This window comes from Lissotriton vulgaris, chromosome 2_1 (genome assembly GCF_964263255.1).
Source record: "Lissotriton vulgaris chromosome 2_1, aLisVul1.2, whole genome shotgun sequence".
NCBI lineage: Eukaryota > Metazoa > Chordata > Amphibia > Caudata > Salamandridae > Lissotriton > Lissotriton vulgaris.
The window spans coordinates 523,931,775-523,955,801 of record NC_141687.1 but is presented as its reverse complement, the minus strand read 5'-3'; the positions used below and the strand labels follow the sequence as shown (position 1 = coordinate 523,955,801).

Genomic DNA, 24,027 nt, shown 5'->3' with positions numbered 1-24,027 from the left:
ATGAGGGGGCGAGGCGGAAAAGCGTACACAAATCTGCCTGACCAGTTCATCCATATTGCATTGCCCTCGGACCGTGGGTGTGGGAACCTGGCGGCAAAGGTTGGGCATTTTGCATTTTCGTGGGTGGCAAACAGGTCTATGTGTGGATGCCCCCACCGTTGGAAGAATGGCTGAACAACTTGTGGCTGTAGTTCCCATTCGTGAATCTGTTGTGACTCCCGACTTAACAGATCCGCTATCTGATTGTGAACTCCTGGAAGGTGCCCTGCTAACAGATATATGTTTTGAGGAATGGCCCATCTCCAAATGTTCTGTGCGAGCTGGGACAGTTGCAGAGAGTGTGCCCCCCCCCTGTTTTTGTATATAGTACATTGCTGTCATATTGTCCGTCCGGATTAAGACAGCTTTGTTCTGTACTTGAAGTTGAAAAGTTTTGAGTGCTAAGAATATCTCTAGCATCTCTAGATGGTTGATATGGAACAGCTTTTGTTGGTTGTTCCATTGACCTTGAGTAGTATGGTATAAGAGATGGGCTCCCCATCCTGAGAGGGATGCGTCTGTTGTGAGCACTATTTGTGGAACAGGCTCGAGGAACGGCCGTCCTCTTGTCAAGTTTTTGGTGTTCCACCATTGCAGAGAGCGATGCGTATGGCTGTCTACCAACACCAGGTCTGTGAGCTGACCTTGAGCCTGATTCCACTGTTGCGCCAGACATTCCTGTAATGGACGCATTCGCAGTCTTGCATGTGGTACTATGAAGATGCAGGATGCCATCATGCCTATTAACCTCATGAACACTCTTGCCTGGAGAGACTGCTGGTATTGGAAAGTGGAGACTAAGGCTTGAATGCTCTGTATCATGGTAAGACTGGGATACGCTAGAGCTGTTGATGTGTTTATGGTAGCTCCTAGATACTGATGCATGTGCGAAGGCTCTAGGTGCGACTTTGTGTAGTTGATCGTGAACCCTAAATTGTGCAATAGTTGAATTGTCTGCTGTGTGTGTTGTACACATTGGTGGAATGATTTGGCTTTTATGAGCCAATCGTCCAGATAAAGGAAGACATGTATCTGTTGTCTTCTGAGATGTGCTGCTCCTACTGCAAAGCTCTTTGTGAACACCCGTGGTGCTGTTGTGACACCAAACGGAAGGACTTTGAACTGATAGTGTTGTCCTTGAATTACAAACCTTAGGTACTTCCTGTGAGCAGGATGTATTGGAATGTGAAAATAGGCGTCCTTCAGGTCTAGTGTTGAAAGGAAATCGCCTCGTTGCAGTAGTGGGAGCACTTGTTGCAGAGTGATCATATGAAAATGATCTGATTGTATGTAATAGTTGAGGGGCCTGAGGTCCAGAATTGGTCTTAGTGTCCCGTCTTTTTTGGGAATTAAAAAATACAGCGAGTAAACCCCTGTTCCTTGTTCCTCTAATGGGACTAGTTGAATAGCATCCTTTTGTAGAAGTGCAAGAACTTCTTGTTGAAGCAGAGTCAGGTGATCTGTAGACATAGGACGCTGCCTGGGTGGTATGTTTGGGGGCGGGGGGGGTGCTGTAAGTTCTAGGCAGTAGCCATGTTGGATAATCTGTCTCACCCACCTGTCTGTTGTAATGGAGTTCCAGACAGGCAGGAACTGTGTTAATCTGCCCCCCACAGGAGTGGAATTCTGTTGGGGGAGCAGAGGGAAGTCACTGTTTAGTTGTGGAAGAGTAGCAGTTGTTGTTGTTAGCGCGACCCCTTCCCTTGTTATTATTGCCTCTGTATCCTCCTCTAAAATATCCTTTGTTGGAGGATATTTGTGTTTGCGTCTTGAAAGATGTTGTGGTATCCGCTCCAGTTTGTTTGGAGCCTCCTCTATAAAAGGAGCGACGAAAAGAACCTCTAGTCTGTGTGGACTGCAGAGCCCCCATAGACTTTGCAGTGTCTGTGTCTTTTTTCATTTTCTCCAGTGTAGTGTCTACTTCAGGGCCAAATAATTAGTTTTGATTAAAAGGCTGGTTTAAAATTGTAGCTGGCACCTCTTGTTTGATCCCTGAAATGCACAACCACGCATGTCTTCTGAGTATGAACCTAGTATTTACGGCTCTAGCAGCTGTGTCTGCGACATCTAGTGCACATTTTATTGAGGCATTTGAAATTAATTTGCCTTCTTGTATGAGCTCCGTTGCATGATCTTTATATTGATCTGGGAGGTGTTGTAGTAGTGTCTCTAATTGGTCGTAAGGAGCTCTGTCATAACGTGAGAGAAGTGCTTGTGTATTTGCTATACGCCATATATTTGTAGCTTGTGCAGCTATTCTTTTACCTGACGCATCAATTACTTTGGATTCCTTGTCAGGTGGGGGCGTTTCACCAGAAGTCTGTGAATTCGCCTTTTTTCTTGCATTGGACACTACTAAAGAGTCTAGTGGAGGATGTCGTTTAATATAGGTTGGATCAGAGGGTGCAGGCCTATATTTCTTTTCTATTCTTGGATTTAGTACCCTAGTGCGTACAGGATCTTTGAATATCTCTGGAGCATGTTTAATGACTCCTTTGATCATGGGAAGAATTTGAGTAGATCTGTGTGATGGCTCAAATGTATCTAACAGAAAATCTTCCTCAATGTCATCAGAATGCATTGTGACATTGTGGTAGAGAGCAGCTCTGTGTAAGAGGTGATTAAAACGAATGCTGTCTTCTGGAGGAGAAGGTTTTGACGGGTATAACTGTGGATCATGGACATCAGGCACATTAGGTGGTGGAAAAGTATAGATATCCTCATCTAAAGGATATGTATTTGGGTCTGTGTGTGGATCCTCCCCACCACCTAAGTGGTGGGGAGTGATGATGCAGAGAGGGGACAGGAGAGGTTTGAGGTGATATGTAAGGAGGGATAGGAGAGGAAGGAGATAGAGATGGAGGGTGCATAGGAGAAGTTGCACAGTCCTTCCTTTTGGCAGGCACCACAGGTGGAGGTGGTGTTTCTGCGGGTCTCTTTTTATGAGGTATAGCACCTACATGTGCAGTCTTTGGGTTAATGTAGTTTTTTTTTGTTTAGGATCTGGTTTGAACAGTTCTTCTTCCTATACAACCTTCTTGGGCGTCGATTTTTTCGGTTCCAACAGAGGTTGTTTTGGGCAAAGTTCTCTGTGCCGAAGGTGTTGTTTTCGGCTTGGCAGGTGTGTCCGAGGACTTAGGAACCTCGGAATCAGGCTTTGTGGGTTGTGGCAATGAAGCAGGAGTCTTCGGAGTGGAAGCTGGTTTTGTCGACTTTGTGGCGTCGGACTCTGGCTTTCCCTCTCTAGTTTTGTAAGTCGACGGCTTCGGAGACTGAGAAGGAGCTTCTTTCGGTGCCTGTACCTCTTTAGGCTTCAGTGTTGAAGGATCTTTCTCTGCCGAAGGATCTTTCGCTTTCGGTGCCGAAGGGTCTTTTGGCCTCGGTACCGAAGGGTCTTTGGGCTTCGGTGCGGCAGGAGGTGGTGGAATCGGCAAAAGTGGTTTGCTCGGTGCCGAAGCACCTGAAGGCGAATTTGTTTTCCTCGGAGCCGAGCTCTAAGGCTGGGCTTTAGGAGGACGTACTTGGTCTCCACTGGGCACCTTGGGCGGAGTGCTGACCTTTGCCTTTGGCTTGGGAAGTATGTGGTGCAGGGGCAGGAGTACTCGCGGGTTGACGTAATGGAATTGAGTCATCTGAGTCTTCTGCCCCTGATATGATCTGGAGATCAGGCGAATCCTCTCTGGAACGAGCGGAACCTAGTCATCGAAGATATCCTCCGGTGCTGGGGCTGATCTCCTCATCTCGTGTGGACGGACCCTCTGATCCCGGACGGTCTATTTCGATCGGAAGGATGCACAAGCTGTGCAGGTCGACTCGTCATGATCCGGCGATCGACAGAGGTTGCAGACCTCGTGATGATCGCTATGTGGAAATTTTTCTCGACATACCGGGCATCTTTTGAACGGAGTTCTTTCCATGTGGTGTAGGCCGCATGGCGTAGATAGGCCCAACTGCCCGCGTCGATGAACCGGAATCGAGTTGATGGCGTCGAAAGTTTTATATTCAATGTCGATATTAGTTGTAGGAAGTTTTTGCGCTTCGAAGTTGCTGGAAAAGTTTTTCTAGCTGGAGCGGAGAAACTTTCATCCAAACCCAGTGGCGGAAAAAACAATCTAAGGATGGAGCCAATGCCCACGCGCAGTATTGTCCAAGGGAGGAGTCACCTATATCGCGACTACAAAGACTTCTCCAAGAAGACAACAACCTGCAATCATCCAAGCCCAACACCAGGTGGCGATCTAATGCATGGTGTACGATCTGCAGCTCATATGCCTCGAACATGTTTTTTCCCTCCAGTGCGTCAGTGTATAAAAAAGCCAGGTTTTAGCTGTGAAAAAGGTAGATCATGCACCCTACCCATGAACTTCAACTATTGCCTTCAAAAGATGCGCCTACCTAAGCTTGTCGGGGAAAGGGTATCATAACGGATTGAAGCACACTTCTGGAGATCACCAGGCAACGTGATGCAGGCGTTTGCTGACCCTTATTAAAACACTAGGGATTTTCTTTCTTTTTACATTTCTAGTCACTGCCTGTGCTAATGCATTTTTTGTTATAACCATAACTGCTCGCCATACTTAATATTCCAGTCTAAGGTGTAAAACAGTTTGCAACCGTACTATATTCTATACTATAACTATATAATTGTGGTATCCTCAGTACCAAAATCAGGGACGTGCATATATAAATAATGGGTCTATGATGGTTGGTTATTTTAATCAAGCTACACCACAACACTTAGACTAAAATGTCTGTGAGGGACTTATAAAATTGTATGAGACCTCTCTAGTGTTGGAATTACAGATTTGGGTGTGATCCCGGTGGGACAGGCCTTGTGTTGATTTATAATTCCTGAAGTTTCCACAGCACCAGCAGATGTTATGAGTCCTCTCTTTCGCTAACATAATAGTTGAGAGCGCTTGGCAGAGGTATGGGCAAGAGAGATGCAGTCTCCAGTAAAAGACACAGAAACAGAGGTCTTCTGTTCCACAACATTGATGCATCATATTTGCCAATGTGCTCAATAACACCCATGACACAGAAGAAGGACCAAAATATCACAAAAATGTCAGCTAATACTGCCAGGAATGGATGACTCCTGCTTCAAGATGGTGAATCATCAAATGCATACCAAAAAAAACCAGAAGTCAAAACTTAAAGCAGTGTTCACTACATTACAAGTGCAAGGTAATTAAAACACTGCATGGTGACGCTATGTAATATGTGATATGTTAAGGATATGCAAAGCTTTCCTCTCTCTTCCTTTCCTATAAACCATGCCCTAATAAGAGTGCATTGGTTCTTAGTGACATTAAAGCACCATTGTGGTTTAAAAAAACAAGGTTGAGCAAGCTGCAAAACCAAGAACTTCGATTTAAAAGAAAGAGATGTTTTTCAACATTTGGCTTCATGCAAAAACTTCTCAGGGAGAAATTTCTGTAAAAAACAAAATGCAGGAATGCAAATGAAAATCCTCAGTTTAAAGAGGATTCCATTAAAGATGTTGGATTGTAGATTCAAATTATCAGAAGACAGATTGCAAGAACCTTAATACGCTGATGGCCATATCGTAAAGAGATCTCATGTAGAAAGAAAATATTTTAAAAACTCACCTCAAATCCTCCAATTACTATAAGGGCCTGGATGTTAAATATTCTAATGTTTTCCACTATTTTTGCCATGCAGGTCTTGGGAAGCGTTCTGAAGAAAAAATAATTATTATTCAAATTAACCAAAAAAGGGTTTCATATAAATTGCTGAGTATGTTTCCTTCAAGCACAAATGATCAGCGGTGGGCAAATTTATAGCAAAAAAAATGACTTTAAACAGAACATTTGCTGATTATGAAATAGGCTCGCAGCACCTCCAAACTGCATTTTGAAATCTCATATTTAAGTGCTTATAATACAACCGTCGAGTAATTACATTTTCATAACACGCCTTTTCAATTCCCTAAATGAGAATCCGGGCTATTGTAATAAATAGCTTGCTTAACCGCATCGCTGCGGGCGATATTTTCCTCCTGTGCTGGGCCCCTATGATAATGGGTGTGGTCGTGACGGAACCATTCCGTCATCAGCACAGCCCAACCGTGACTCATGACGGAATGGTTCCGTCACCAGCATCGAATGGGTTAAAAACAGTTTTCATATTTCAGATTTCAAATGTTATGAAATTCTGGATTCATTCAGAAAGTACAACTTACTCGGTAGAGTCATTCTTCCATGCTAAACCATTCAGATACCCCCTGGGCATCGGACGACTTCTTCACTGCACAACGGAAGGATTATTTAGGATGCCAGCAACTAGTCATGGCCGGTGGTGTAACACTTTGCCTTTCTACAAGCCCACCTATTCCCACTTCCTTAAGTTTCTTTACTGTCCATCCATACCACATTTGCAGTTCTAGACACAGATTTTAGAGGGGGTCTGACTTCTGGATAGAGTTAGAGGTTAAAGAAACAAAACACAATGGAGCAAGGAACTGGCACTTAATTCCAAATGTCAGCCTCCTCCTCCACTGGACCAGCCAAGCATTCCAGAAATACCGGGGAGAGAGCAGCTGGCCTAAACTATGGACCCCAGAAGTGGACAAAAGGTCCACGTGGTGCCCCAACAGGGCAGCCAAAATATAAAATGTAATGATTCGGGTCATGATGAAACCACGCTTTTTCAAAAGATGAGGGCAATTCTTAAGACTGCCTTTCTCTCAATAAAAGTCGATGGAGCTTGGCAGAGAAAACATTATCTTTCTGGCTGATATAATCTAGGATGAGGATCGCAGAAATCAGAGTTATAATTTTAATGACATTGAATTCAAAGTGTTCAAAAGGCTTATGAGGCCTCACAGGTGCAACTATGTTCGACTCATAGATGATCCGCCTTGAAGACATATAAGAAGAACACCACTCTGGAGGCAATGAGTACTTATAAGTCAGCTACAAACACAGGGTGTAACTAAAGAAGATTATTATAATGTATGTATTAGACAGTTGTCTAATGGAATAGCAAGAGTATGTATCAAGGCACAGATCAGATGTAAATGTAATATATGTATACCCTAGAGGGTGGGAATGTTGAACAAGCATTGGCATAGCCAATAGGTCTCGCCTTTGGGACCTTATAAGTATTTAGTTATGGCGCACAATATCCTTGGTGCAACAACATCAACTGTTGCATGGCTAAGGGGGCGTGGCTTAGCAAGCCACGATGGCGGCTGTGTCCTGCTGAGGCTCCGCGATCGGGCTGGCATCCTGCCTAATTCCTGTGATCGCCGGGAGCCTCAGCTTGTCGGAAACGCACCAGGGAGTCTCCCGCACACTAGGGCACCAGACAGAAGAACCCCAAGAGTGGCGGACGACCGCCACGGACAGGCTCCGCCGAAATCAAAGCCGGGCGCCGCACCACAAGATGGCGGGCGGGGCTCTGTCCGGCTGACTCATACGCCGCCGGGAGCCAACCCAGTAACCAACGACCCCAAGTGAAGGGCCCAGCAGACATTCACGAGGAGTCCGGCAGCAACAGCGGGACCGGCCCTCGGGGGTGTGCGCCGGACGGCGCCCTCTCTCGCTCCGGCGCCTTGGCGCGCAAGATGGCGGCCGCCGCACCGGGGCTCCGCTGCGCCAACCCTGATGCCACACCGGGAGCCTGATCACCCTCCAACCTGCCACCACGAAGTGTGGAGAGCCAGCGGACGCGCTGTCGGCGCGGAGGTGTCCCGGTCGGAGACTCGCACCCTATCGACGAGGGCGGTGAGTGCCCATCTCTCTCCCCCCTCCCCAGAGTATCTTGGACCCGGTGGCCCCCCTACCTCCTCGGGGGCCCCGCATGAAGACACAGCACACGCCGCCGGCTGGCCTGGGGACCCAGGGCGCTCCCACTGCCTTACACCGATCGGCGGTCCCGAGCGCCTGACCCTAAGATGGCGCCCACAGAGGCCCGGACCTCCAGCACAGCGCGAGCCTCGCCATAGGAGTGGGGGTGAACCTCGAGGCACCACCGGTGGCTGCCCGCCGCCCCGGACCCCCTTGGATTCCAATCACCTGACCTCTGGCCCTCCCAGCCGGTATTGACGCTGCGCCACACACCGGGGGGGGCCCGCAAGACCCTCTGACACCGAGGCTATTGACCCCAGCAGCCACGGACCACATCTGGCGCCCTGAACTGGTGGAGGCTCCCTGAGACGGAGGGGAGCTGCCCTGAGGCCGGAGGGGACAGGAGGGGACCGGCTGACACTGGACTACCTCTAGCCCAGCTACGTCTGCTGTCCCAGGAGTGCGCGGAGGCCCTGTGGCCCACTCGACGACACCTATGGAGAAACCAAAGGCCTCTCAGGCGACGACTGTCCCTGAAACGGCCATTGAAAAGATGCCACACACCAGGACGTGGACGCAAGCCAATGCGTCGCAAACGGACCCTACACTGACGGCGAAATTGGACCAGGTGTTAGCGGCGATTGAAATGTCTCGCCTGTCAATGGAGGAGAGGTTGGGCGCCCTGACGACGGACATTAGCTTGATCCGCGACGAACACCGTAAGCTGGTGGACAGAGTGAAGGAATGTGAACGAACCATGACCGAGTTACAACCTGTGGTGAAGATGCAGGAGGAAGACATGAGAGAGGTCCTACGTCGTGTGGAGGCCCTAGAGGAACGCACGGTGGACTTAGAGGGACGATCGAGAAGATGTAACATCCGCGTCCTAGGCCTGCCGGAGGGGATTGAAAATTCAGATCCTCTGACCTATATGGAATCCTGGACCAGATCGTTCACCCCGGAGAGTGAGAGATCGCCGTACTTCTCCATCGATAGGGCCCATAGAGTCCCAGCCCGGGCACCCAAACCCGGCCTCCCTCCACGGCCCATGCTAGCTAAATTCCTGCATTTCCGAGACCGGGACGCGGTACTCCGAGCGGCCCGGACAGCGGGTCCCCTGCAGGTGGAGGATCAAGATGTTATGGTGTTCCCGGACTACGCCAGGGAGGTCCAGCAGCGGCGATCCACCTTTCTGGAGGTCAAGAGGCGCCTTCGTGCTAACGACCTGCAGTACACCTTGCTGTTCCCAGCCCGCCTTAAAGTGCTGCACAATGGGAAAGCCCTCTTCTTCACTACGGCGGCGGAAGCACAGGATTGGACTGAACTACACTGCCCACTGATTCCTAAACCCGGACCCCAGAGGCCCCGCAACAACGACTCCAGACGATCTAGAAGACGGGGTGCGAGCCGTGCCCGGTCTGGCCGCCCCAAAAGCCAGGCGTCCTCCCCCACAGGGTCACCCGACCTCACGCAAATCATGAAAGAGCGACGAGATGCCCTGCGAGCGGTGGTCGAACTTCACACGTCACCCCCAGCATCGGACCTAGAGAGTCACCCACACCTGTTCACCCCAGAGAAAGACCGTGACAGCGATGGAACGATGTCGGGATTTGGCCCGATCTCTTCCCCACTCATGGCGGCATCTATACTGGACGCTACCCTGGCCGACCAACCTAACACTTCCTCATGAACAGTGAACTGTCGATGGGGGGCGTGGCTTGCACGCTGAGGGTGATGGCAGCGTGAGCCCGGAGCTCCGCGCCTATTCCCCACACTAACCCTGCCTGCTGCTGCGGGGTGCCCGGCGCTGTGCCTGGAAATCATCGGGCCGAGCGTGGGCGTTGCTGGAGCGATAGCGGAGCGATCAGGGGGCCGCTGAGAGGACCGACCTCCGCCGCACTGCAGAGCCGCCGGAGCCGAGCCGGAGGAATGCCCAAAATGGCGGCCGCAGCGACGGACTCGAGACGCCCGGCTGTCTAAACTGTGGGCCGACGCCTGGGGACACGGCCAGGACCCGCCGAGGATCGAAACCGGTGAGGAGACGCCCCTTCCCCCCCCCCCCCCGGGGGCCCTGAGGAGTTCTCCCCCGGAGGATCCGAGGAGCAGCGGTGCGGCCGCGAGCGAGCGGCCCGGGAAGGCTGCGGGGAGAGCGCTATGCGCTGCGGACACCCTGAGGCCTGACAGACGCGGCTGGGGCCCGGCGCACCGGAGGAATCCTGAACGCTCCCCCCCCTCCCCCCCCTGAACTATGCGGTGAGCCACAGAGCAGAGTGACACGCAGGGGGGGGTCGAGAGAGGCACGGGAGGGGGAGAGAGCCCAACGACCAGGAGCGCCCTGCATTGACCGCGAGGGAGGCAAGCACGCCAGGGGGTGATTGGGACTGCCTGCTGGGGGGGCACGAGGGCTAGTGAGCCTTGGCCCCGGATAGTGGCGGACGACTGCTGGGAGCAAACCTATCCTTGGCGGCGCTGCGACATCGGAGCCCCACCACTCACGGCCCGGGGCACCACGCACGTACCCCCTAGTGTCTGTCCCCTACCCGGCGACACTGACTGCCAACGCTGGATGCCTGAACAGGGAGGGTGGCCTTGCTTTGCGAGTGTTCGCACCACGCTGACGGAGCAGTGAGACGAGTGGGTGCTGCACCGAGCCCAGAGACCACGCGCAGGCCATTATGGGGAAGCCAAAAGGCAAGCAAGAGGAGGCGACGGCTTCGGGAGCGGCGGAAGGAGACGTGGGGGAGTCCCCGGGCCTGAAGAGGCTACAAGATCGAATCCTGGAGGCCATAACAGCAACGAGAGAAGCGCTGCATAACGACATTGCGCAGGTGGTGTCGGGGCTAGGCCTGCTCCGAGCCGACCACCACTAATTAAAAGACAGAGTGACGGAGACTGAGGGGGCCCTGAAAGTCCTGGCTCCGGCCCACAAAACTCTTGAGGGAAAACTCACGGAGGCTCTTGACCGGATTCAGGTATTAGAGCGTCGAGCAGAGGATGCGGAAAACAGAAGCCGTCGCAGCAACGTGCGAATCGTAGGTGTGCCGGAGAGCGAAGGGGGGTCGGACCTACTGGCCTACTGCGACAACTGGCTAAGGACTGTGGTGGCACCTGAGGGCTTGTCGCCCTTCTTTACCCTGGAGAGAGCTCATCGGGTCCCGTCCGGACCACCCAAACCAGGCCTGCCACCGAGACCTATCGTGGCTAAACTGCTGCACTACAGGGACAGGGACTGTGAGAAGGTGGCCTGATATGCAGTGCTCACTATTCTAGTGAACACTATGTATCAGTCCAGCAACCCTTATTGATGATTGGTTGTAAGTCAACCTTATAGACCAGCTATCCTAGTAGCGTGGATACGAGCAGTCTAAGGCTAAAGACTCGAGAGGGCGTGTTAAGCCAGCTGTTATACCACACATATACCCCTTGAATACCCAGTGAAAGGACACCACACAAGTGTTATGAAAATAAACAGATATTTATTAAGAATCACAACAGCCCTGTACTCTTTATGAGGACAGGGTACTAAGCACAAACCAAAACTCTTACAAAAATACTTAAGTTAGCACAGTATATACAAATGCCCGAGGGGCACGGAAAACCATATACTCTGAAAGTGGAATGCGAAATTACTAGCAGGTAAGTACAGTACTAATAGGCTTTGGAATCGCTAGATCTTGACTATAGAATCTTCAGATTACTTCTAGGATACCCAGGGGACTCGGGTGCAGAGTGTGCACTCTCACGCGTGATGCGGGACAAAGTCTATGGTAGCTAGAATTTGCAAAGTTAGTGTTCTCGGGCGAACCCGACCTGGTAGGAGGAAAACGAAAGTGGATTCTGACCCTTGGATAGTGAGGCTATGCTGGGGCACCGAAATGCCGAAGTTACCTAGCCCAGGGGCTGCGGCTGCATAGGACTCAAAAGACGTCGGGAATCCTCGTTGCCGGACCAGGAGCCTGGAAGAAAAGTTGCTGGCAGGCGACCAGTGAAGAAAGTTCGATGGATCCAAGCCTGGATCGAAGGAAGATGACACCTGAAAGCAGAGGGGACCAAGTTCGAGACTACTAGCCAGTAGTCAGTGGGCACCAGGAGGGCACCGGATGGTAGCCACCTCGACAAGGCGTGTGGGTGACGCTGTGCTCGGAGATCTCACGGACCAGGAGGCGTTGTCGGCGACCAGGAAGGAGGATCGAGCTGTCCCACGAAGATAGAAGCTGTCGGCGTCGCTGGACCCAGGATTGGGCAACAAAGCCTTGGCAAATTCAAGCCCACGCGGTGGACCTAAAATGGCGTCTGGAGTGGACCAGGAGGGTCCGGGGTGCCTCTCTTCAAGAAGGAAGCAAGGGCCAGTCTGGAGCAACCAGACCAGCAGCAGTGATGTCGTCGGGCGTCGTTCAGAAGGCCACAAGCCAGCCGGCTAGTAGCCAAACAACGCGGTGCACAGCAAACAGCAGAAGGGCCCCACGCCGATCGTGGAGATGCAGGGAGGCTGATCTTGGATGCTGGAGCTGCGCAGGGTTGGGGCTTCTCGGACCCCAAAGCACTCACCAGTGGAAGACTCGGTGGGCTTGTAGTAAAGATGTCGTGCAGTCTTGGCGATCGTCGGTCCCTCGAGGTCTCGTCGCACTCACGGTTCTCAGCTTTGCTGTAGAGGTGAGTAGAGGTCAGAGGTGCCAGGGAAGCCGGGTCTCGTCGAGCTGGGTCGTCAGATTCGTGATGAAGGACTTGCAGCAGACCGCAGTGTTCTTTAGGATGGTGCCTGCGGATGCAGGGTGACTACTCCTTAGCCACAGGGGAGAATCTTGAGGAAGAAATCTTGAAGTCCTTTCGCAGAAAGTCGTGTCTTGATTCCAAAGATGATCTAATTTGAACAGGGGGCCGCTCCCATCTTTATACTAAAAAAGGGGGCTGACCCGGTGACTAGGTCCTGCCTATGGGTGGGACTAGGAGGGGGGTGGTTACACCCCTCTGCCATGCCGGACTTCCCCAGGCCAGGGGCTGGTGTGCCCCTGGAACTGGTTCAGACCGGCCTATGCGTAGTGAGCACCGGGGTGCCACTCAGCAGTCACCTTCCTGTAAAGCCCTGCCTACCCAGGATACACAAAACCATGTCTGGGACGGTGCTAGCACCGCCCCTGACAGGAAACCCTTTGTCCAGGCTCCCCTCGCTGGAAGGACTCCCAGCTGCAGGGGGTCAGACTCGTGTCTGTGGTGGCAGCATCCATTTTGTGGAGCTGAGGCTTCAGTTAACTTTAACCGGGGTTCACAGTTACATACATGTCGTGTCCCTCTAGAAGGGTGGAATGCTAACCCCGTCGCCAGAATTGGCGAGGGGTTAGTATTCCAATTCGTATGACACCTTACTCGACATGTTTTGATAAAGCAATACCAAAGTTAGCATTTAACCGCGAGGATTATAATGCACTTAAGAGTATATGGTATGCGATATCATGGAACAGCTATTAGGACTTGGTTCCGCAAGCTGCAGACAGGCTCAGCTCATGCCAGAGCACCATCTCACACGATTCCAAGCACTCTGCCTTCAGGATTGTCAAGGCCTGCCATAGGAGTGACTGATAGGAATCTGTGTGTCCATTTTAGGGTTAGGTATAGGTATACTACACCTACAGCAAAGGGTGATTACATGACTTTGCCCCAGCTGTCATGCAGCCAGTTGTGTCAAATTTAAGAGGCCAGCCAGGGGTGGCATAATACATGCTGCAGCCCCTGGCAGCCCTGGGTACACCTATGCCCTGAGTTACAGGGTCTGATAAGGTGGCCCAGTACCAATTGGAAATGTACCTAGGGTACATGGAATCCATTTTAAAGAGAGAGCAGTAGGCCTGGGGTCCTGATTGGCAGGATCCCAGGTCGACTATGTCCAAAACCAGCTAAAACACAGGGCAAAAAGTTGGGGGCAACCATAGTCAGGATGTACCTTCCTACACAACCCCCCCCCCCCCCCCAAACGAAAGGAGATAAGGCTATCCTTGTCCAGGTAAGCCTCTATTACCTAAGTGGCCATATAAGGAAGTACCAGCTCTGGCTTGGTTTCCCCCTGTGTCATGGTCCACTAGGCAACCCCTCACCCTAAGGGTATCTGAGGGTCTCCACCATAGGGAATCTCTGTCTCTGGTGTGTCTTGGGAAAGTAAAAGGCTGATGCTGGGATGGAGTACTGAAGTGAGGCTCCTCTACCTTTGGGCTCAACTTCCTCCAATCACCATCCATCATGTGTGCCTTTCTTTCTTTAGCTGAGATGCACTGAGCTCTCAGGGTCAGCCTCTGGCTACCTAAAGCTGGAGGCTGAGTCCCTCTGTTTGGCTTACTGGAGGGACAGGTCAGGTCTGGGGTTTTTAGGCCCCATGTTTGGCTGTGCCCAACAGTGTCCAGCTGTGGGAGGTCCCTAACTACTTTTAAGGGGGATCCCTCAGGAGTCTGACTTATTTTCACTTGGCTAGGTTTACCAGCTTCAGTGATCCTAATCTGCTGATTAAGGGGTTCTTTTGGACAGGGGGCCCTTTGGGGTCCATCACTGGCCTCCCTGATCTCTTCAGCCCTGGGCTGACTGAGACAGGGTAGAGAGGTGCAGGTTACCTGCTCCAGACTGGGTCCCACCTGGGAAGGGTCCACTGCCATCAGGGGCTCTGCCAGGCTAGGCCTGACTACCTCTGGGGCAGTTCCTTCAACAGGGGTAGAGTCAGTTCCCTGAGGAGGCTGGCTCTCGCCTAGTGTCTGGGAGGGGGAAGACTCTTCTTCCTCCTCAATGCTCTCTGTTTGAGTGGAGTGATCCATTGTTTCAGGCTTCACAACCTCACTATCTGTTTGAGTAGAGGCTGAGACCATTTCAACCTTGCCAACCTTTTCAGGAGGGCACTCAGTTTGTGTTTGGGCTGTGACTGTCACAGCCCTCCTATCCTGTTCTGGAAAGTCTGTCTGAGCCTGGGCAGTGGCTACCACTGCCCTTCCAACCTTTTCAGGGAGGAATGGTGCTTGGACTGGGGCTGTAGCTATTACTGCCCCACTAACCTGTCTGGATAGGCCTATCATTCTGGAGTGAGTTTCTTGCTCCACCTCAGCCCATGCTGAGAGTTCCAGGTCATTCCCCAGTAAGCTACAGGTAGGTTATCTGTCACTGCCACTCTCATGGGCCCTGTGACATTACCCCAGCTGAGCTTGACTACTGCCATGGGATGCCTTCTCTTCACTCCATGAATGTCTGTCACCTGATAAGTAAAACCAGGGGTCAGTTGAGCAGAGGGGACCAGATGGTCACTCACCATGGTGAGGCTGGCCCCTGTGTCTCTGAATGCCTCAACTTTCTGACCATTCAATAAAACTTCTTGTCTATACTTTCCCAAAATGTGGGGTCCAGTAGTGAAGTTGGCAAACCCCATGCCAGTCTCACAGACAAGAGTGTGGTCAGGGAACCTGGCTAGGCCATAGTCCTCCTGATTGCCCAAAGTAATGCCCACCACATTCTTGGGGGCACTCCCACCACCTGGGGGATTACCACTAGTGGTAACAGGAGGTTTAGGAGTATTACCTGGGGGTATATTTCCCTTATTACCATTTTTAGGGCAACTGGCATCACTTTTGTAATGGCCCACCTGTTTACAGGTATGGCAATAAGGTTTCTTCTGTTCTGAAGGAGTGTTCTGGGACCCACCACCCTTGTTGGAGTTTTGGGGCCCTTGGGAAGTCTTCTCTGTGGATTTATCCCCACCCTTCTCTTGAGGCTTGGTTGATTCCTTTTTCTGGTCACCACCCTGGTTTTTAGGCCTAACCCTGGTTCTGACCCATTTGTCTGCCCTCTTACCCAATTCCTGTGGAGAGGTCAGATCAGAGTCTACCAGGTGCTGATGTAATATCTGGTTCTGACAATTATTTAAGATTTGCTCTCTCATAATTAGATTATACAATCCTTTAAAATCAGTAACCTTACTACCCAGTAGCCAGCCTTCAAAAGCCTTAGTGGCACAATCAACAAAGTCAGTCCAATCTTGAGACTGAGTTTTCTGGGTGTCTCTGAACAGCATCCTGTATTGTTCAGTGGTTAAACCAAACCCATCAACCAGTGTATTCTTCAAGATTTGGTAATTGTTAGCATCCTCCACCCTTGTGGTGAGGAGCTTATCTCTACTTTTACCATCAAAGGAGAGCCACAAGATAGCTGCCCACTGACTTGGGGGAACACCCTGCACAGTGCAGGCTCTCTCCAAAGCAGTAATCCATTTGTGGATGTCATCCCCTTCTTTAAAGGGGGGCACTATCTTATTCAGGTGCTTTGTATCAAAACTCCTTTCCCTATTGCTAGGTTTATTGCTGCCACCAGTGGGCTGTAGCCCACATAATTCTTGCTCTCTAGCAAGGGCAAGTCTCTCTTTGGCCAGGGCAAGTTCTTCCCTTTCAATCCTCAGTTTGATTGCCCTTTCTTCAGCTTCATACACTCTCCTCTTAGGGGAAGACATCCCTCTGTGAGAAGAGTTGAGAGAGCCATTGGTTCGAAGGGATCTGTTAGAGCCTCTTGATAGAGACCTAACTCGTCCATTCCCAATGTTAAGCTGACCTGAGAGTGGCCCCAGGGGTCCCCCAGTACCAATCTCATATCTGCTTAAGTTGGACCTGGTTAGTCTACTGACTTCTACCTGTTCCTTATCTGCCTCACCCCCTGACAACTGATCCTCATCCTCATCCTCATCCTCAGCATCATCTGCTTCCTGGAGGGGATGTTCCTGGCTATCAAAGGGTCCCTGTAAGGAGGGCAAACTCCCATCTGGATTAGAAGAGCTAAGAAGTTTCTCAGCTTTTCTGGCATCATAAGTCTCCAAGAGACCAATCAGAAAGGAAGTTGTGGGGTTAGACCCCTGTTTTAGCTTTCTGAGAGTACACACTTGTCTCATCTCATGGAAGCTAAGAGCAGCATATTTAGAAGTGACCTGTGGAGGGTCCACTGACACAAGGGGATACTCAGAGTTTCCTCCTTTGTCTGACATGCTGATTCTAGTGTGGTGTAAGTGATGCACCTACCTACACTATGTGTTTACCTACTGATCCCTTGCTAAGAGTTGCAGCCAAGGTGTGCTAAGCCTTGAGGAGCTGCAACAGCTGGTTCAGTAGAACTCAGAGTATTCTAAGCTTAGTTATATGTACTAACAGTACTTATGTGATCTTTCGACAAGATATTCTTAGGATACGTGTGGTAAAACAACAGCAAGCTCAAATCCCAACCGCTGCTCACCAATGTGAGAAGGTGGCCTGATATGCAGTGCTCACTATTCTAGTGAACACTATGTATCAGTCCAGCAACCCTTATTGATGATTGGTTGTAAGTCAACCTTATAGACCAGCTATCCTAGTAGCGTGGATACGAGCAGTCTAAGGCTAAAGACTCGAGAGGGCGTGTTAAGCCAGCTGTTATACCACACATATACCTCTTGAATACCCAGTGAAAGGACACCACACAAGTGTTATGAAAATAAACAGATATTTATTAAGAATCACAACAGCCCTGTACTCTTTATGAGGACAGGGTACTAAGCACAAACCAAAACTCTTACAAAAATACTTAAGTTAGCACAGTATATACAAATGCCCGAGGGGCACGGAAAACCATATACTCTGAAAGTGGAATGCGAAATTACTAGCAGGTAAGTACAGTACTAATAGGCTTTGGAATCGCTAGATCTTGACTATAGAATCTTCAGATTACTTCTAGGAGACCCAGGGGACTCGGGTGCAGAGTGTGCACTCTCACGCGTGATGCGGGACAAAGTCTATGGTAGCTAGAATTTGCAAAGTTAGTGTTCTCGGGCGAACCCGACCTGGTAGGAGGAAAACGAAAGTGGATTCTGACCCTTGGATAGTGAGGCTATGCTGGGGCACCGAAATGCCGAAGTTACCTAGCCCAGGGGCTGCGGCTGCATAGGACTCAAAAGACGTCGGGAATCCTCGTTGCCGGACCAGGAGCCTGGAAGAAAAGTTGCTGGCAGGCGACCAGTGAAGAAAGTTCGATGGATCCAAGCCTGGATCGAAGGAAGATGACACCTGAAAGCAGAGGGGACCAAGTTCGAGACTACTAGCCAGTAGTCAGTGGGCACCAGGAGGGCACCGGATGGTAGCCACCTCGACAAGGCGTGTGGGTGACGCTGTGCTCGGAGATCTCACGGACCAGGAGGCGTTGTCGGCGACCAGGAAGGAGGATCGAGCTGTCCCACGAAGATAGAAGCTGTCGGCGTCGCTGGACCCAGGATTGGGCAACAAAGCCTTGGCAAATTCAAGCCCACGCGGTGGACCTAAAATGGCGTCTGGAGTGGACCAGGAGGGTCCGGGGTGCCTCTCTTCAAGAAGGAAGCAAGGGCCAGTCTGGAGCAACCAGACCAGCAGCAGTGATGTCGTCGGGCGTCGTTCAGAAGGCCACAAGCCAGCCGGATAGTAGCCAAACAACGCGGTGCACAGCAAACAGCAGAAGGGCCCCACGCCGATCGTGGAGATGCAGGGAGGCTGATCTTGGATGCTGGAGCTGCGCAGGGTTGGGGCTTCTCGGACCCCAAAGCACTCACCAGTGGAAGACTCGGTGGGCTTGTAGTAAAGATGTCGTGCAGTCTTGGCGATCGTCGGTCCCTCGAGGTCTCGTCGCACTCACGGTTCTTAGCTTTGCTGTAGAGGTGAGTAGAGGTCAGAGGTGCCAGGGAAGCCGGGTCTCGTCGAGCTGGGTCGTCGGATTCGTGATGAAGGACTTGCAGCAGACCGCAGTGTTCTTTAGGATGGTGCCTGCGGATGCAGGGTGACTACTCCTTAGCCACAAGGGAGAATCTTGAGGAAGAAATCTTGAAGTCCTTTCGCAGAAAGTCGTGTCTTGATTCCAAAGATGATCTAATTTGAACAGGGGGCCCGCTCCCATCTTTATACTAAAAAAGGGGGCTGACCCGGTGACTAGGTCCTGCCTATGGGTGGGACTAGGAGGGGGGTGGTTACACCCCTCTGCCATGCCGGACTTCCCCAGGCCAGGGGCTGGTGTGCCCCTGGAACTGGTTCAGACCGGCCTATGCGTAGTGAGCACCGGGGTGCCACTCAGCAGTCACCTTCCTGTAAAGCCCTGCCTACCCAGGATACACAAAACCATGTCTGGGACGGTGCTAGCACCGCCCCTGACAGGAAACCCTTTGTCCAGGCTCCCCTCGCTGGAAGGACTCCCAGCTGCAGGGGGTCAGACTCGTGTCTGTGGTGGCAGCATCCATTTTGTGGAGCTGATGCTTCAGTTAACTTTAACCGGGGTTCACAGTTACATACATGTCGTGTCCCTCTAGAAGGGTGGAATGCTAACCCCGTCGCCAGAATTGGCGAGGGGTTAGTATTCCAATTCGTATGACACCTTACTCGACATGTTTTGATAAAGCAATACCAAAGTTAGCATTTAACCGCGAGGATTATAATGCACTTAAGAGTATATGGTATGCGATATCTTGGAACAGCTATTAGGACTTGGTTCCGCAAGCTGCAGACAGGCTCAGCTCATGCCAGAGCACCATCTCACACGATTCCAAGCACTCTGCCTTCAGGATTGTCAAGGCCTGCCATAGGAGTGACTGATAGGAATCTGTGTGTCCATTTTAGGGTTAGGTATAGGTATACTACACCTACAGCAAAGGGTGATTACACGACTTTGCCCCAGCTGTCATGCAGCCAGTTGTGTCAAATTTAAGAGGCCAGCCAGGGGTGGCATAATACATGCTGCAGCCCCTGGCAGCCCTGGGTACACCTATGCCCTGAGTTACAGGGTCTGATAAGGTGGCCCAGTACCAATTGGAAATGTACCTAGGGTACATGGAATCCATTTTAAAGAGAGAGCAGTAGGCCTGGGGTCCTGATTGGCAGGATCCCAGGTCGACTATGTCCAAAACCAGCTAAAACACAGGGCAAAAAGTTGGGGGCAACCATAGTCAGGATGTACCTTCCTACAGGGACCTGCTACTACAAAGGGCCCGAGACGATGGCCCGTTCCAAATCGCGAACAGTAGGGTTACGCTGTTCCCGGACTTCACGTTCGAAACGCAGAAGCAGCGGGCCTCCTTCCTGTCGATCAAGAAAGAGCTGCGCACAGAGGGCATCCAATACTCATTGCTGTTCCCTGCCAGACTCCGAATTGTGGTGGACGACAAAACAATGTTTTTCAACCTGGCCGCAGACGCTTGGGACTGGTGGGAATCCTACAAAGCGGGCACGGATGGCGCCAAGGTTCGGGAGGAGAAGGAAAGGGAACGGGAAAGAGCGCCGGCGGGGCCGCGCCAATCGCAGAGACTGCGCAAGCGACGTCGTGGAGCCGGGAAACCGACCGCTTCGCAAAAGGAAGCCGAGCGCAAAGCTGCGCTGCAAGCAGTGATCACCATTGGGAAAGGGGGTGGCTCCCGATCCACACGAGGCACGGACACAGAGACGATCATATCGACCTCGGGCTCGGAGTCGGACCTGTCGGGGGTCCATGATGCCAAGGATCCGGTGGTAACACCGCAAACAGCAGACGAAATCCTGAACATCTGACTTGGACCTGTTGGGTAAGGGGAATGGGCCTTGAGGGGGGTCCACCCGCTTAGCGGGAGAGTTAGCTCCAGGCATGGGCGCTGGGTGACTGGCTATGCGCTGTTCTCCGTAGTGGGGGGATAGCGGCGGGCCTGGGTCATGCAGCCCCCTCTTGGGCGAGGCCTCGCTCCGCACGCCCTTAAGGCGATTGCAGCTCCGGCTGTGAACTAAATACCTGGGGGTTCTGAGTTAAGGGAGTTTGGATGGTGTCTGGTATCTTGATATTGGGGCCTGTTCTGGGGGGAGGGGGAACACCACAGTTGGGGTTTGGTGATGGGGGGATTCTGCAGACGCTGATTTTGACTTTCTTAGGGGTTGACCAGTTGGGGGGTTCTGTTTGGGGACGGGGAGGGACAATCATCCGCGGGAGTGTGAATAGGGAGGGGGGGAAGAACCGTGACTTATGGGACAATGGCTAACTCGAATGTTTTGAAATGCATGACCTGGAACGTGAGGGGTCTACACACAATGCAGCGCAGGCATAAAGTGCATGCCTACCTACAGAGGAGAGGGATTCATATAGCGCTCTTACAGGAGACACACATCACAAAGCAGGAAGGGGTGGCACTACAGAGGAGATGGCGGGGGCAGGTTTTCCATACCTCTTACTCGGCCTACGCAAGGGGCGCTCTGATCTGGGTGAGGGCGGGGACGCCTTTTCAAATGACTAGACAGCTGATAGATCCAGAGGGAAGATTTGTAGTAGTGGAGGGCAGGTTGCGGGGTAAGGCTATAGTCCTATGCAGTGTATATGCCCCGAATATAGACCAATTGACCTTTTATGCGAGCTTGTCGGGGACACTGGCGCACTTCCTGGTGGGTCCGATACTCATGGGAGGGGACTTTAACTCCGTGGCGGATGTGCAACTGGATAGGTCCCACCCGCCCCTGAGAGATTCCCCGGTGTACCGCGTAGCTAAGGGTAGGCAAGAATTGCAAGAGAGCTAGGGGTTAACTGATGCATGGAGGGCGCAGCACTCAACAGACCGAGATTACTCGTTTTACTCCGGGGTACACGAACTCCACGTTAGGCTAGATGCGATATTGTGCACTCGAGACGTGCTGACGCAGGTTGCCTGGTCGGAATACCTGACGAGAACGGTCTCGGACCACAATCCGCTCTTAATCCACTTAGACTGGATGAAGGAAAAGCCTAGGGTGCCAACCTGGAGGCTCCGGCCGGAGACTTTAGAGGACCCGATATTCGGGGCGGCCCTGGAGGAGGGGTTGACACAATACTTCGCCAATAACGAGGGTTTCACGGGCTCCAGAGCAGTGGAATGGGATGCCTTCAAAGTGGTAGTGAGAGGGCAGTGCATCACACAGTTCGTAGGCACGAGGCGGGTGCTGCTGACCGACCTAGAGAGGGCAGACGCCAAACTGAGGGCAGCGGAGAGGGACCGACCAGGCAGGCCGGAGCTGCAGGGCACGGTTAGCTCGGCCAGGGAGGCGGTGGCGGCTGAAGTGGAAAGGCTACGGGCTTACGATCACCGGGCATACACGCTGAGATCTCATGTAGAAGGCGACCGGTCGGGCACTTTGTTGGCGTGGCTCTCCAACCCCACGAAACGCTGCTCCCCTATCTTGCAACTTGCCGGGGAGGGGGGTAATTTATCCTACACCCAGTCGGCCATAGTGGACGGCTTTAAGGGATACTACGAGACACTTTATAGTAGCACCCCGGGCGACCGGGTAATGAAGGCGGAGGCTTTCCTGGATGACCTCACCCTACCGCGCCTAGAAGACGAGCAGGCGACGGATTTGGGAAGGGACATCGACTTAGGGGAAATCCGAACAGCTATTAAGTCCATGGCCCGTAATAAGACGCCGGGTATAGATGGCCTGCCCATCGAATTTTATGGCAAATATGTCGACGCCTTAGCGCCGCGGCTTCTGGCTGTGTACAAAGAAGCAAGGACCACGGGTCGCCTCCCCCCATCGATGCGGGAAGCGATAGTCATCCCGCTACTGAAACCTGGCGGAGAAGGTAGTAGCCTGGCCTCCTATAGGCCGCTCCCGATGCTCACAGCCGACTATAAAATCTTGAGCTCTATACTAGCATCGAGACTCCTACCGCACATGACCACTCTGGTCCACGAGGACCAGAACGGCTTTATCCCTACCCGGAACACGACATTAAACATCAGAAGGCTTATCCGACTCATGGAAGAACTGCGGGAGGGGAGTGGAACTCCACTTGCCCTCTCGGTCAATATAGAAAAAGCGTTCGATAGTCTAGAGTGGGATTATCTATATGCAGTCATGGCGCGTTTCGGGCTGGGCGCAGGCTATATCCGGTGGACGCAAGTGCTTTACACGGCGGCCGTAGCGAGGGTGCGGGTTGGATCCCTGGTGTCCCATCAGTACCCAGTGGAGAGGGACACCCGGCAGGGTTGCTCCCTGTCCCCATTACTGTTCGCTTTAGCGATCGAACCGCTGGCTGTGGAAGCCCGCAGGGGGCGATACTTCGCAGGTGTGCAAACTGGTGACGGGCGACAGTTTATCTCGCTGTACGCCGATGATCTCCTGCTGTTCCTGGACAACGACGCGTCTGAGCTCGAGGGGGCAGAGGAGTTGCTGGGACGTTTTGGCGACCTCTCGGGCCTAAGAGTTAACTGGGCGAAGACGAGCCTCTTTCCACTGAAGGAGGACGAGGCCCGCCCAGAACACAGACCGCTGCTTCATTGGGAGCCAACTTGTCTCCACTATCTTGGAGTATACGTCTATCACACAGCGACGGCTTTGTTCGAGGGCAATGTGGAGAGATGCGTCAGGGGGCTGAAGGGTAGCATGGCATTCTGGGCCACGCTTCCGCTATCCATAGCTGGTAGGATAGCACTGCTAAAAATGGTGGCCCTCCCGCGGCTGCTGTATTACTTCCGAACGCTTCCGATCTGGATCCCCAGCTCCTTTTTCCGCCGACTTCGCTCCCAGCTCACTTCCTTCCTATGGGGGACGGGCAGATGTAGAGTGGCGCTGGCGACACTCACCCGCCCGAAAGATGAGGGCGGCTTGGCGCTCCCAGACTACGAGCTCTATTATCTCGCTGCCCAGTTGCAGATCTTCACGCAAGAGGTGGCTCGGGTTTACCGAGGCCCGGAAGATAAACGACTGCGGGGTACGCCACGACACATACTAGCCTACATCGCGCTAGGACAGAAACTCGCCGCCCGGGATCTGTCCCTTGAACAGGATACATTTCGGCGTTGCTGGAACAGAGCACAGAAGCGGGCAGGGATTCAGCACCCCTACGCCCCGGAGATGCCACTGGGCATGTTGACAGCATTGCCCCATGGAGGCGATTGGTCCTGCCTGCTGCAGTGGGAGGAGGTAGGAATACAGGTGGTAGGGGACCTTTTCGAAAACGGGGAGCTCCTCCCGTACTCGGCCCTCCAGGAACGCTTTGATCTCCCACGCGGGGGCTATCTCCTTCATGCAGCTGTGACGAGAGCAATGCAGAAACACTGGGGACTGGGACTGGCGGAGCCGGAGACGGCCATGGCGTGCCAATACACCATGATGGCAGCGGGGACGGTGAAAGCGGTATCTTGCTTATACAACAGAATGCTCCACGAGCACCTGCCGCCCCTCGATGC

General features: G+C 52.3%; 1 protein-coding gene across 1 annotated transcript in view; it reads right to left on the bottom strand.

Annotated features, from left to right (window-relative positions):
- PFKL (phosphofructokinase, liver type) overlaps nucleotides 1-24,027 on the bottom strand; it is a 293,377-nt gene that overhangs the window by 76,901 nt on the left and 192,449 nt on the right. The window contains exon 15 of the mRNA XM_086955453.1: nucleotides 5,652-5,739. Coding sequence (XP_086811579.1) covers nucleotides 5,652-5,739 — 88 coding nt within the window. The remainder of the gene's footprint in view (nucleotides 1-5,651; nucleotides 5,740-24,027) is intronic.